Source organism: Hemiscyllium ocellatum, chromosome 7 (genome assembly GCF_020745735.1).
Source record: "Hemiscyllium ocellatum isolate sHemOce1 chromosome 7, sHemOce1.pat.X.cur, whole genome shotgun sequence".
Taxonomy (NCBI): Eukaryota; Metazoa; Chordata; class Chondrichthyes; order Orectolobiformes; family Hemiscylliidae; genus Hemiscyllium; species Hemiscyllium ocellatum.
This window is the reverse complement of record NC_083407.1, coordinates 80739380-80751673: the sequence shown is the minus strand read 5'-3', so window position 1 is coordinate 80751673 and position 12294 is coordinate 80739380. Positions and strand designations below refer to the sequence as shown.

At 41.4% G+C, this 12294-nt stretch overlaps 1 protein-coding gene across 4 annotated transcripts in view; it reads right to left on the bottom strand.

Moving 5' to 3' along the window:
• Positions 1-1359: 1359 nt before the first annotated feature.
• Positions 1360-12294, bottom strand: part of myo1b (myosin IB) — a 267061-nt gene continuing 256126 nt past the window's right edge. For 3 of the 4 annotated variants that reach the window (XM_060827383.1, XM_060827384.1, XM_060827385.1), the window contains 2 exons: positions 10224-10351; positions 1360-2668 (listed from right to left, as the gene is read on the bottom strand). In XM_060827383.1, the coding sequence (XP_060683366.1) occupies positions 2545-2668; positions 10224-10351 (252 nt within the window). In that variant the 3' untranslated portion in view covers positions 1360-2544. Of the gene's footprint in view, positions 2669-10219; positions 10352-12294 lie in introns of those variants that run through there. The other variant, XM_060827386.1, reaches the window with a different exon arrangement.

Here is a 12294-nt window from a genome sequence, read left to right as displayed (position 1 = left end):
TAGAAAGGAATACTCACTATGAGGATCAGTATGTCCTTTATAATTTTCAGATTGTCATTAGATACAATGCCTGGCACATTGTAAGGCTTGGAGACCATATTGTGCACCAAATCAGGAACTCTGCAGTCTAACTTCTTGGTTAATACTTTGAAAAACGTCAGATCTTTCAGTTCACCATATATGACCGTTCCTCACTAAACAATCCAAAGACATTAAAAACTGGTAACAATAGAGATCTCACTAACTTGCGCTCTCTGATGCACCTTTCAAGGATGTTGGAGCTAGAATACGCATCTGGTAAAACCCAAGATTTAGCCAAGCATTCTCATGGCTTATAACTTCCTCATGAGCATGAAACATAACATGAAAAGCAGTACGAGTTTTCCTGACTCCTGGATAAAAAGCTGTTCTCACAGAAGCTTTTTAGATAGAGCTTCATAGTCACTCCATGTAAGGGACGGCACAGTATTTCTACAGTAAGTCCCGCAGGATTGACCCAAATATTTTTACTGTGGTTAAGAAAGAGGAATTCATTGCAATTAATAGCTGAACTTTGGAAGACACAATGGAAACTTACATTGGAGTTGCTTTTGGTTTTAGTAGGATATGCACATTCTGTGCTAGTAAATCTCATCCATGGACAGTGATACATTAGCAATGACTGAAGTTGGTTGGAGTGAGTGCATATCAGTTCTAAACTGTTAAATTACAGTACCTTATACTAAAAAATTGTGGATTTTATGGCTAATACAGCTGCAGTGAATCTTTATATCACTATCATGTGGAACAGATATCAATAAGAACTTGGTTGACACTGCATTTGAAGCTCTAAACATGTATCTACTGAACCTGCAGTCAAGAAAAGTTAGAGGTATAAAACTTGCTGATTTTTCTTTCAAATGACCTGCCGATTATAGAATGAAAAGAAAGCCCTTGTAACCGAGTTGGGACAGAGATTGAAAAATTTCAAGTATCTAGCATTAATGATGTTCTGAATTGCCTTTCAATGACACTAGTACCAAACTCATGAGACAATCAATAGCAATGAATTAGTAAATGTGCACAAAAAAGACAATCGTATTGAAATGTAAACTTACACAAGCTATCGGCTCCTCTTTCAGGGGAGTGTGGCAGGGAAATCAATTTTTAAAAAGGTGATTACGGACATTGAATATTTTCATGATGTTTTCTGTATATGTAACTGCGTATCGATCCCCATCATTCATTTTAGCTTTACATATACATGGAATTACTCAGAACGTAAATTCAATAAATGGTAACATATCATTACCCTTCATCAGAGGGCACAGGAGCTGAGAGATCAGGTCACTAATTGATACTCAAAACACCACAGACAAATAAATTCAACAGATTTATAAAAGATTAAGAAAATCAGTTATGTTAACTCTGATTTTGACTGCTGTCTAATACGCAAATTCTCCAGGCAGGAGCTTGAAAGAGATATTAAATATAAAAACACGATTACAACATTACATCACTATGAAACATCAGCCTATGATCACAATACCAACTTCAATCTATTTACATCTCATTTTCGCAAACATTTCTTAGTGAAAAACCATTGAACTGCAATTCATTGTGTTACTATTTTTAGAAATGAGTAGTGTAGATTCTATAAACTGCAAGTGACTTAGCAAGAGTTATATTGGCCTGGCAGCTGCATTACAGCTTTCAACACAGGCTATCTGTACCAAGGACCTCTCCCAGAAATTCAACATAAATAGCCTTTACAAAATGCTTTAGAATTGTTTTTTTTTGTTTTGGTTGTACAATACATAAGTTCTTTTCTAAATTAGCCGTATTCCTGTACACAGTTCAGCAAAAGTTTAACCTCAAAAGTTGATCCCCGTAACCAAGTGATAGATTCTAAAATGCAAAGGTACAACATATTAATACATCACCCACAGCATCACACTTTGCTCAATTTGTTTTTTTAAAATCTGTTTGCTCCTCCATCTAGTGTTAGCTTCTGCCTTGCAGAAAGCCGAGACCACAATGTTTCACACACTGAGACATCCAGCTCAGGTCCGATTTCACACTTAATAAAATCCCGTAATTCTTTCCCACTCTCAGATTTCTCAGATAATCATCCTGCCCCCAATTTCTCCTGAAGGTGCTGACTCATGCATGGGGAATTTCACAGGTTTAGAAACTCAAGTTTGTGATGCATTGTGCAAGTGGCTATTTGGTTAATGATTATTGGCAGAGAGAGTTCGACCAGCAGTGGTGTACATCTGGCCCAGGGCTAAACCACTAACTCAAATGATTGAATCAATGCCATAATCGAATATCTTGAACACTCAATGACAGGGAACTACCACCCTGATATTTGCGAAAGGAAATCATTGGCGTTTCTTTTTCCCTTGATCATTTTAAGAACCAATTTTCGTATTAGAAAATAATTTGAAAACACTATTAATTTACAACTGCTATTGACCAGTCACAGCTTCAGGAGAAAAGGAAAACTTAACAGAGAATATATAACCATATGTGCAGTTAGTAATTGTCGCAGAATTGCAGCAATTAAGGAACTGTGACTTCCAGGAGACGATTATTTTTCCTCTTGCATGTAGGGAGGTTGCCATTTTTCTGTGCTCCCTGAATGAACTTCACACAGACTTTATCTTGATTGAATTGAACCAGAAATCTAAAACAAAACATAGCAAAATGTTTCTTTTTACCATCCGATAAAATGTAACATGGCAGACTTGTGTTGAATAGAACGTTTGTTCGATCCATCCTGCACTTTTTTTCAAATGGATCAGGTACTCTACGCACACAAACACAATCTGTATCTTACTGTACACTGTTTCAAAAAGAAAATTGCACTCCTATCATCTTAGATATAATAATTTGAAACTCAAGTCAGGCTACAAAGAAGGAATTATTAAGTAGGTCAATGGATATTAAGCACCCTTCCCACAACCAACCAAACTCTGTCCTCTTGTAGATGACATTGATAACACTAAAATATCCCAGTATCCTTGAATTTCATAATCCTGTAACAATTATGTTTTTCCGACCATTGTCAAAACAAAAACACCTGTGGATCTACTGTCTCAGTTTTACAACCCTCACCCTGTCGAGAGAAGGCTGGATCTTTGCATTGCTCAAGACTCGAAATCTGACTCAAGCTGTTAATGCGTACAATTGTTTTTTAAACATAATGTTATTTGATGAAAAGCCAAACAGTTGCAACCAGTAGCTTTAATTTATACGTACTTTCTGCTTGAGCAATGATGATTCATTGGTGCTATTACGCACTTCTGGAGCAGTGGGACTTGAACCTGGGCTTTTGGTTCCGAGGTAGGGACACTACCACTGTCGCATAAGGATTATTTTCACTTTAGATCATTGACAATCAGCATGTTTATTTTGAGCATGCAGAGCTCGCATACTTGAGTAGGAATTACCCTTCAGTTTGAAGAACCAATCAGCCTCCATCATTCACTTACAAAATGGCTAATGTACACGTCGATTCCATTCACCCACTTGATTTCTACAACACAATGTCCACAGTCTAGCAAAAACATACCAATCTGTTTTAAACTTTTAAATTAATCTATACCAAATTTCAACATTTCAAAGCAAAACATTTCACGCCTGACTAGCCAGTTCCAAATTTTCTTCTTCCATTCTGAACTCCTTTGTTAGAAGAATTAGCCCCACTGTCTACACAATGAAATCCGTTAGCCATTTTAAATATCCTAGTTAGATTATCCCTCAGTCTTCTGTACTCAAGAAAATACAAGTTTCATCTACAACCTGATAATTTAACCATTTAAATCCTAGTATCATTTGCACTGCATGCTATCTAAGACCAATATAGCTTTGATAGTTGTAGAGGTTTTCAGCATGAGAACAGGCTGTTTGGCCCAACCTGTCTATGCCACCCAGTTTTCACAATTAAACGGGCCCCATTTGCCTGCAGTTGGTCCATGTCCCTCCACACCTATGCCACCCTTGTACCTGTCCAAATATTTCTTAAATGAGGAAACTGTACTCCCCTCCACCACTACCTCCGGCAGTCCATTCCAGATACTCACCATCCACTGTGAAAAAATTGCCCCTCTGGATCCTTATGTATCTCTGCCCTCTCACCCTAAACCCGTGCCCTCTAGTTTAAGACTCCCCAACCTGGAGAAAAGCAGTTGGCTATCTACCTTCCCTGAACTGAAAAAAACCCAGAAAACACTGGAAATACTCAGCAGGCCGGAAAGAGAGTTTCAAGTCTGTGATCATTTGCCAGTTGAGATGGAACAGATTTTGAGCAAGCGCAGAGCCAGGAAAAGGGGTGGGGTCTAAGAACAAAACTCATGCCCATCAGAGAGTAGCAGCAAGTGATCAAGTAACAAAGGGGATAGTGGTGTGAGGGAATAAATGAAAGCAACAGGACAAGCAACAAAAATAGAAAGGAACCAGAGGAGGTGTAAGTAAGTGAAATGTAATCACTGATAGATACTGTCTGGGAAAAAAGCATTAAAAATGCAAATAAATTAGGTGAGAGGTTATGTTCGGATGGTGTTAAACTGTGGGAATTCAAAAAGCTGTAAAGTGATGACTTGAAAGAGGAACTGTTATTCCTTGAGCATATGTTCAGCTGTTTTGGATTATGCTTCCAATGCGGTTGCCTCTACAATGGGGAGACAGGACGCCTACTTGCAGAGCGCTTCAGAGAACACCTTTGGGACACCTGCGCCAACTAATCCCACCGCCCTGTGGCCGAACATTTCAACTTCTCCTCCCACTCTGCCGAGGACATTCAGGTCTTGGGCCTCCTCCATCGCCACTCTCTAACCACCTGGCATCTGGAGGAAGAACGCCTCATCTTCTGCCTCATCCTCTGCCAGCTACAAATGAGCCCCACCAGCAGAGATATATTGCCCTTTCCACCCCATCCACTTTCCGCAAAGACCATTCCCTCCACGACTCCCTTGTTGGGTCCACTCCCCACCACCCCCCACCCCCCTCCAACCAACCCACCCTCCCCTGCCCCGCAGGAATGATAAAACCTATGCCCACACCCCACCCCCTAACTTCCATCCAAGATCCCAAAGGAGCCTTCCATATCCATCAGAGTTTTACCTGCACCTCAATCTGGCTATTGACGGAGTGCAGCGAAGGTTCACGAGGTCAATTCCTGGAATGGCGGGATTACCTTACACTGAAAGACTGGAGCGACTGGGCTTGTATACCCTTGAGTTTGGAAGACTGAGAGGGGATCTGATTGAGACATAAGATTATTAAAGGTTTGAACACTCTGGCGGCAGGAAACATGTTCCGCTGATGGGGGAGTGCCAAACCAAAGGACACAGCTTAAAAAAACAGGGTAGACAGAGATGAGGAGAAACTTCTTCACCCAGAGAGTGGTGACTGTGTGGAATGCTCTTCCCCAGAGGGCAGTGGAGGCCCAGTCTCTGGATTCATTTAAGAAAGAGTTGGATGGAGGTCTCAAGGATAGTGGAATCAAGGGTTATGGAGATAAGGCAGGAACAGGACACTGATTAAGGATGATCAGTCATGAACATATTGAATGGTGGTGCAGGCTCGAAGGGCAGAATGGCATACTTCTACACATATTATTTTTGTCGGTTGTCTATTGCACGTCATTTACAGGAGACAGGGTGCCTAGTTGCAAAGAGCTTCAGAGAACATTTCTGGGACACCTGCACCAACCAACCCCACCACCCTGTGGCCGAACACTCAACTCCTTCCCATCACCCCCTACTCTGCCGAGGATATGCAGGTCTGGGCCTCCACCATTGCTATTATCTAACCACCCACCGCCTGGAGGAAGAATGCCTTATCTTCAGTCTTGAGACTCTCCAAACACACAGCAGCAATGTGGATTTCACCAGTTTCCTCATTTCCCTCCCTCCCTCCCTCCCGCTCCCCACCCCCCCCACCTTATCCCCTTCCAACTTGACACTGCTGTCATGATCTGACCTACCTGTCCCTCTTCATTCCCATTTATCCACTAGACCCTCCCCTCCAACCTACCACCATTACCCCCACCTCCATCTACCTATCACAATCCCAGCTACCTTCCCCCCCTGCCCCAACCCCCTCCCATTTATCTCACCATCCCCTCGGCTCACAGCCTCATTCCTGATGAAGGGCTTTTGCCCAGAACGTTGATTCTCCTACTGCTCAGATGCTGCCTGACCCACTGCGCTTTTCCAGCACCATACTCTCAACTCTAATCTCCAGCATCTGCAGTCCTCGCTTTTACCTGTTTTGGATTATGTTAGAAGGCAAGGACAAAGAGATAATAATGGGATTGAGACAGAATTAAAACAACAGGCAGACTGGGGCCACACTTGCAGGTCGAACAGAAGAATTTCACAGATCAATCGCCCAAGCTTTATCCAGTGTAGGTGACACATTGTGAGCAGTGAATACAGTACATTACATAGAATGAAGCAGAAGAAAATCATTGTTTCATTTGGCAAGTATGGCTGAAGCCTTTGAAGGTGGAAAGGAAGGAGGACTTTGATCCCAAGATGCCAGAGGAAATAATGTGGGTTTCAAAAAAAGAGATCAAGATGTAATAAAAGGAGTAGAGCCTTTGAATTGATGAAAGGGGAGGAGAGGGAAAGGTATATTTGCTGGTGGCATCATGCTGAAAGTAGTGGAGTGGTGAAGGTTGACTATCTTGAGTAATTAGTTTGGCGGTGTTGAAGGTGAGGACAAGGGGAAACATTTCATAGTATTGGTAATGAAGGGAAGGAGTGAGAACAAAAAAAAAACTTAGGAAACTGAATGGACTTCATTTCAGGTCGCTATCAACCATGTTAGGGTCATAATCTTTGGGTGAGAGAAGATGAGGACAGATTTGAAACACCAGTACAGAAACACGATATGTCAGAACATGTGACAGTGATCGACAAACTAAGGGGATGGAACAAATTCCTGACAGGAAGCAGGATATGAGGATATGTGGGAGCACGTGGGCTAGTAACTGTACGTTGGTTCACAGCCTGCCTCTGAAACCAGAGGCAGGGAAGAGAACAATTATGGACAGATCCCATGTGAAGGCAAGAGAATAGAATTCAAAAACAAAGCTGATGAAAACTTTCTCGCTCAGGGTGAGTATTAGGAGGAGCATCAATGCAGACTTCAATGCATTGGCAAAAGAGGTGAGGGCAGGGTCTGAGTCTGAGTCTAACTGAAACAAATCAAGTTCCACTCACCATACAAAAAGCATGTATAATTTAACTGGAATGGATTCCCACAACTACTCCTATTATTTGAAAGACGTGAGTGAAGCTAAAGAAGAAGTTGCTCAGTGAACAAGCTTGGCAGAAGGAAGGCTGTGCAAGACAGAGGTGGAGAGAGCTTGGATGTCCACATTGAAAAGGAGATAGTTAGGATCAGGAAACTAGAAACTGTAGAAGTGACAATAGGGCACCAAAAAGCTCAAGGATTTGTGAGAGGAGAGACTCAAATGAAGAAAAATAGTTAAAGAAATCAGTTCTGATCTGTTCAAGGACTGTGGACTGAGTTTTCAGAATTAGGGAGACTCTAGGGACCTGGATATGGAAGATGATCCCCCAATTTCACTTTCACAGGAAAAAAGGCATGGCATCAAGAACACAAGTATGAATTACAATCAGGTAGGTAAAAACAATGACTGCAGATGCTGGAAACCAGAGTTTAGATTAGAGTGGTGCTGGAAAAGCACAGCAGGTCAGGCCGCATCCGAAGAGCAGTAAAATCGATGTTTCGGGCAAAAGCCCTTCATCCAGAATACAGTATTCCTGGATGAAGGGCTTTTGCCCGAAACGTTGATTTTACTGCTCCTCGGATCTGCCTGAACTGCTGTGCTTTTCCAGCACCACTCTAATCTAAACCATGAATTACAATCAGTTGGGCCATTTCATTCTGTTGGTGCACAGAAGCAGAAGACCTGATTTTCACTCTTGTGAAAATATGCCACAATTTTAATGGAAATATAAATGCTCTAAAGGGGCAGCTGTAGAACTGTCAGGTTATTTAAATCACCGCCCTTTAAATTTTGATAAAAAATGTATACCCATTTATGTCTGTAAGAACAAAAATAAAATTGTCCTTACAGTCTTAATAGATGCCTGTTGACATTAAATATTATCATTTTAGTATCATTGTTATTTGTCTATTTCTACAGCACCATGGTTTGAGATTACAAATAAGTTCACAGTTTGATTGGCAGCTCAAAATAATAAGAAAAAGATGAGCTATCTTTCTTATGGAGTTATCAATACAAATGCTTGTTTTTTTGAAGTGATTAATGACTTTCAAGTATTTAAATGTATTGAGCGTGCTTTAGCAATGAACTTTTTTCATATATGGTATAACATTAATTGGGGACTTAATGTACAGCCTCACTGTATTAACATTGTCTTGTTTTAAAGTTAGTAAGTCAATGAGGCTTGTAATCTCATCATGTATCACAAGAATCATTTTAGCAGTGTTGCTGGTGTGATTTAGTTGGTATCACTTTGGTGTGGTCTCTTGCAATCTTCAACCCACAGCCTCTTCTCATACCCGATACTGTGCAGTACAGGAGTTCAGTAGTTAGCACTGTTGTTTTACAGCATCAGGGTCCTGGGTTCATTTCCAGCCTTGAGTGACTGATTGTGTGGAGTTTGCACATTCTCCCCGTGTCGGTGTGGAGTTTGCACATTCTCCCCGTGTCGGTGTGGAGTTTGCACATTCTCCCCGTGTCGGTGTGGGTTTTCTCCACAGTCCAAAGGTGTGCAGGTTTTTTGGATTGGCCATGCTCAATTGTCCATGGAAGTGAAAGTTAAGTAGACAAACCATGACAAATGCAGGATTATGAGAATAGGGTGAGGATCTGGGTCTGGGTGGGATGTTCTTCAAAGGGTTGGTGGAGACTTGTGGACCCAAACTTCTCAATATCTGATAAGGGGCCATGTGGAGGGGCCTGGGGAATGAGTGAATATGAAGTGTAGAGGGCCTATTATTTAACAAAGCAAATTAAACGAACTCTGAGAACAGAGACCGATCTTTTACCAAGCCCAGCTCAGCAACTGGCAGCCCCAAAGGCCACCTCCGATCTGTGTTCATGGTGACATTGATTCCAAGAAATACCAATCTTCTAGGGTTGAAAATCCAGCTATTTGAGACACTTTCTCCGGAGGTAGGTGTGCGAAGCCAAACATTTTCCAGATTTCCACCACTCACCCCCCCATGAAGAATATCTAACACTTTGAGATTGGTGTTTGGAGGGAAGTTCTGCAAAGCAGATAGGTCAGTGATACCCTTGAAAATTACAACCTTGATATTCAGTGGGTGGGAGCAACATCCTGGGAAAGGCCAGAAGTGGTGTCAAAGAGTTGGATTTTCGCCTTTTCTAGGTTGAGGTTAGCTCACTAAACAACAACAGAGCTACCATTGTCAGCAGGTCCAAAGATAATATTAATGTTGGACAGAGACACGAGAGCTGCAAGTACAGAGACAAAGACAATCAGAATGAGTGAGTGAGGGCAGCAGAGATATAAAAGCAAAATACTGCAGATGCAGGAAATCTGACAAACACTGGCAATGCTGGAGAAATCCAGCAGATCCGACAGCACCTGCGGAAGGAGAAACATAACAATGTTTCAAGTCTGAATCTGCAGAATGAGATGATTGTTGTAAGCAATTCACAATTAATATATTTTAGAGAGGGTAAGAGGGAAGAACACAGAGCAAATAAGAATGTACAAGAGAGGAGTGAGGGTCTGATGGAGAAAGACACTTATGGAAATAAAGGCGCTGAGCCAGTCAGTGTCACACCAAATCTAAAACCTTTCTGGAGGAGTGTAAGGGGATTGAGCTGAAGTCTTTGTTGAAGATTGATTGTCTATGATCAGTGGAAAGTTTAGGGAAAGTTTGTATCAAAGATTTATTCAGGTTTGTGACCTGGAAGTGGCTTTGTTGATAAAACACTAGATAAGGCTAAAGGTGAAATGGAACTGCAGGTTAGACAGCTTTAAGATGGTGAGTATTAGTGCTGCTGACCAAACAGATTGAGTCACTATTTTCTGTGACACAGTGTCCAGGACTGAATGTACATTCTGATGACCAGACACAATGAATGGCTTAGTCTTCCATCTGCAGAACCTCAGTCACTTTGGGTGCACTTCCAGCATTCTAAACAGATTTACGACATCCATCTTTCTCACATCCCTTGTCAAAAACAAAATCAAAAAACTTACTCATTATTTATCTCAACATTTATCTTCTGGTTGGTTTTGAAGAATATTGTGCGATAAAGCTTTGTGATGATCTCAATCAATCGATCACTTGTGAACAGAAAATCACCCTTAGCAGCAGCGGTGGACCCCTGGTTAAAAAGAAAAATGACAAAATTAGTCTTGTCGTCTGGAGTGCATGGTATTCTAATTCATCATTACAAAGCCTGAACGCCAGAGATAAACCAGTGCAGTTAACTGCTCAAACCCAATGCTAGCTGTTAGGATGAATGCCAAGACGCTTAGCTGATAGCAAGAGGCCTCCATAAATGAAATGAGTAGGGCATCAATTATTCACATTATTTATTCACGACTTGGATAATAGCATAGGAAGTCATATATCCAAATTTGCTGATGACACAAAGTTAGATGGCATAGTAGAAAGTGTTGATGATAGTCTATAGATATCTTGTATAATTTTGAGCTGTGAATAGGAAAAACTGTGGTAGATGGAGTTCAATGTAAGCAAGTGTTAGGCTTGGATGCTGCCTAACCTGCTGTGCTTTAACCAGCAACACATTTTCAACTGTGATCTCCAGCATCTGCAGACCTCATTTTTTTATTCATTTTGGTCAGCAAGAATAGATCAGAGCACTTTCTAGAACATACAGTATTAAATACAGTGAATGTCTGAGAAGATTGTCCACCCTAAAATGCCACTTAAGGAATACAGAAATAATCCATCAGCCTCCAAAGAGACTTGAGGGTTCAGGTTCAAAAACAAATTGAGAAAACTAATAGAATGGAGGACTGGAGTACAAGACTGCAGAGGTTATGCTGCAGTTATACAAAACCTTATTTGACTCTGCTTGGAGTACTAAGAGCAGATCTGGGTACCAGACCTTAAGGAGGATGTATTATCCTTGGAGATAGTACAGTATAGGTTTACAAGAATGATACATGGACTTCAGGTGTTAGGCTATGAGGAGAGATTACATAAATTAGACCTGTTTTCTTTAGAATTTATAAGATTAAGGGTGATCTAATTAAAGTCTTCTAGATGGTAACAGTAAAAGAAAGGGCAGATAAACAATTTCCACTGGTTGGAGGTACCAGAACTAGGGGAATAGCCTGAGAATGAGGGCCAGACCATTCAGGAGAGATGTAGGAAGCACTTCTATACACAATAGATGGTAGATGATTGGAACTCTCATCCACAAACACAAGTGGACGTTGGATCAGTTAATTTTAAACAGTTTAGTCAAGGCACTGAGGGATATGGGCCAAATGCAGGTATAATGAGTTAGGCCACAGCTCAGTCATCATCTCACAGAATGGTGGAACAAGGATGAGGGGGTGAATGGCCAGTTCCTAAACAGGCATAGCATGATGGGTAATGTCTTCAGGCTGGAATTAAAGTATTCTGTTTTGACAATCATGTGCCTTTGGAATATTAAACACCAAGAATGGGAAAAGAAAGTGCTTCCTTCTTTAATGAGCTTCAACTAAAAACCCTCACCATGTCATTTAGCACATGACTATCACACAACTCATTCCTGTGGAAAAATAGCAATGCTTAGTCTTGCAATATGTTTTTCTGTCACTAGAAGGAGCTCACATATAACCGTATCTCAATCTTAGCCTGAATAAATATGGTACATTTAACAGAAGTTGCAAGTGCAAGAATTTTTTTGTTCTGGTGGTGGTGGTGGTGGTGGGGAGGGGTGGTGGGGAGGGGGGGGGGGGGGGGGGGGGAGGTGGTGGTGGTGGTGGAGGTGGGCAATGGAGAAAGTGGGGCAGGCAAGTAGTGGTGTGGTATGATTGAAATATTCGGCAGCCCACACAGTAAGACGTTTGAGCCTTTTTGACATTTGAACTTTATTTTCCTTTCTCAGTAAAGTTGCCCTCCTCAAAACCAATGGAAGCAGGGAAGGCTGCAGTATCAGGTAAGGAGAAGCACAGGTTGGGAAAAACAGCCAGAGATGGGAGGCTAATGAATTCTGCCTTGTCAAGTGTTCTGATGACTGCTGGTCCAGAAGGAAACATTTAAAAGTTGAATTGTTCATTTACTGGGATGACTTCACACTTTGAAGCA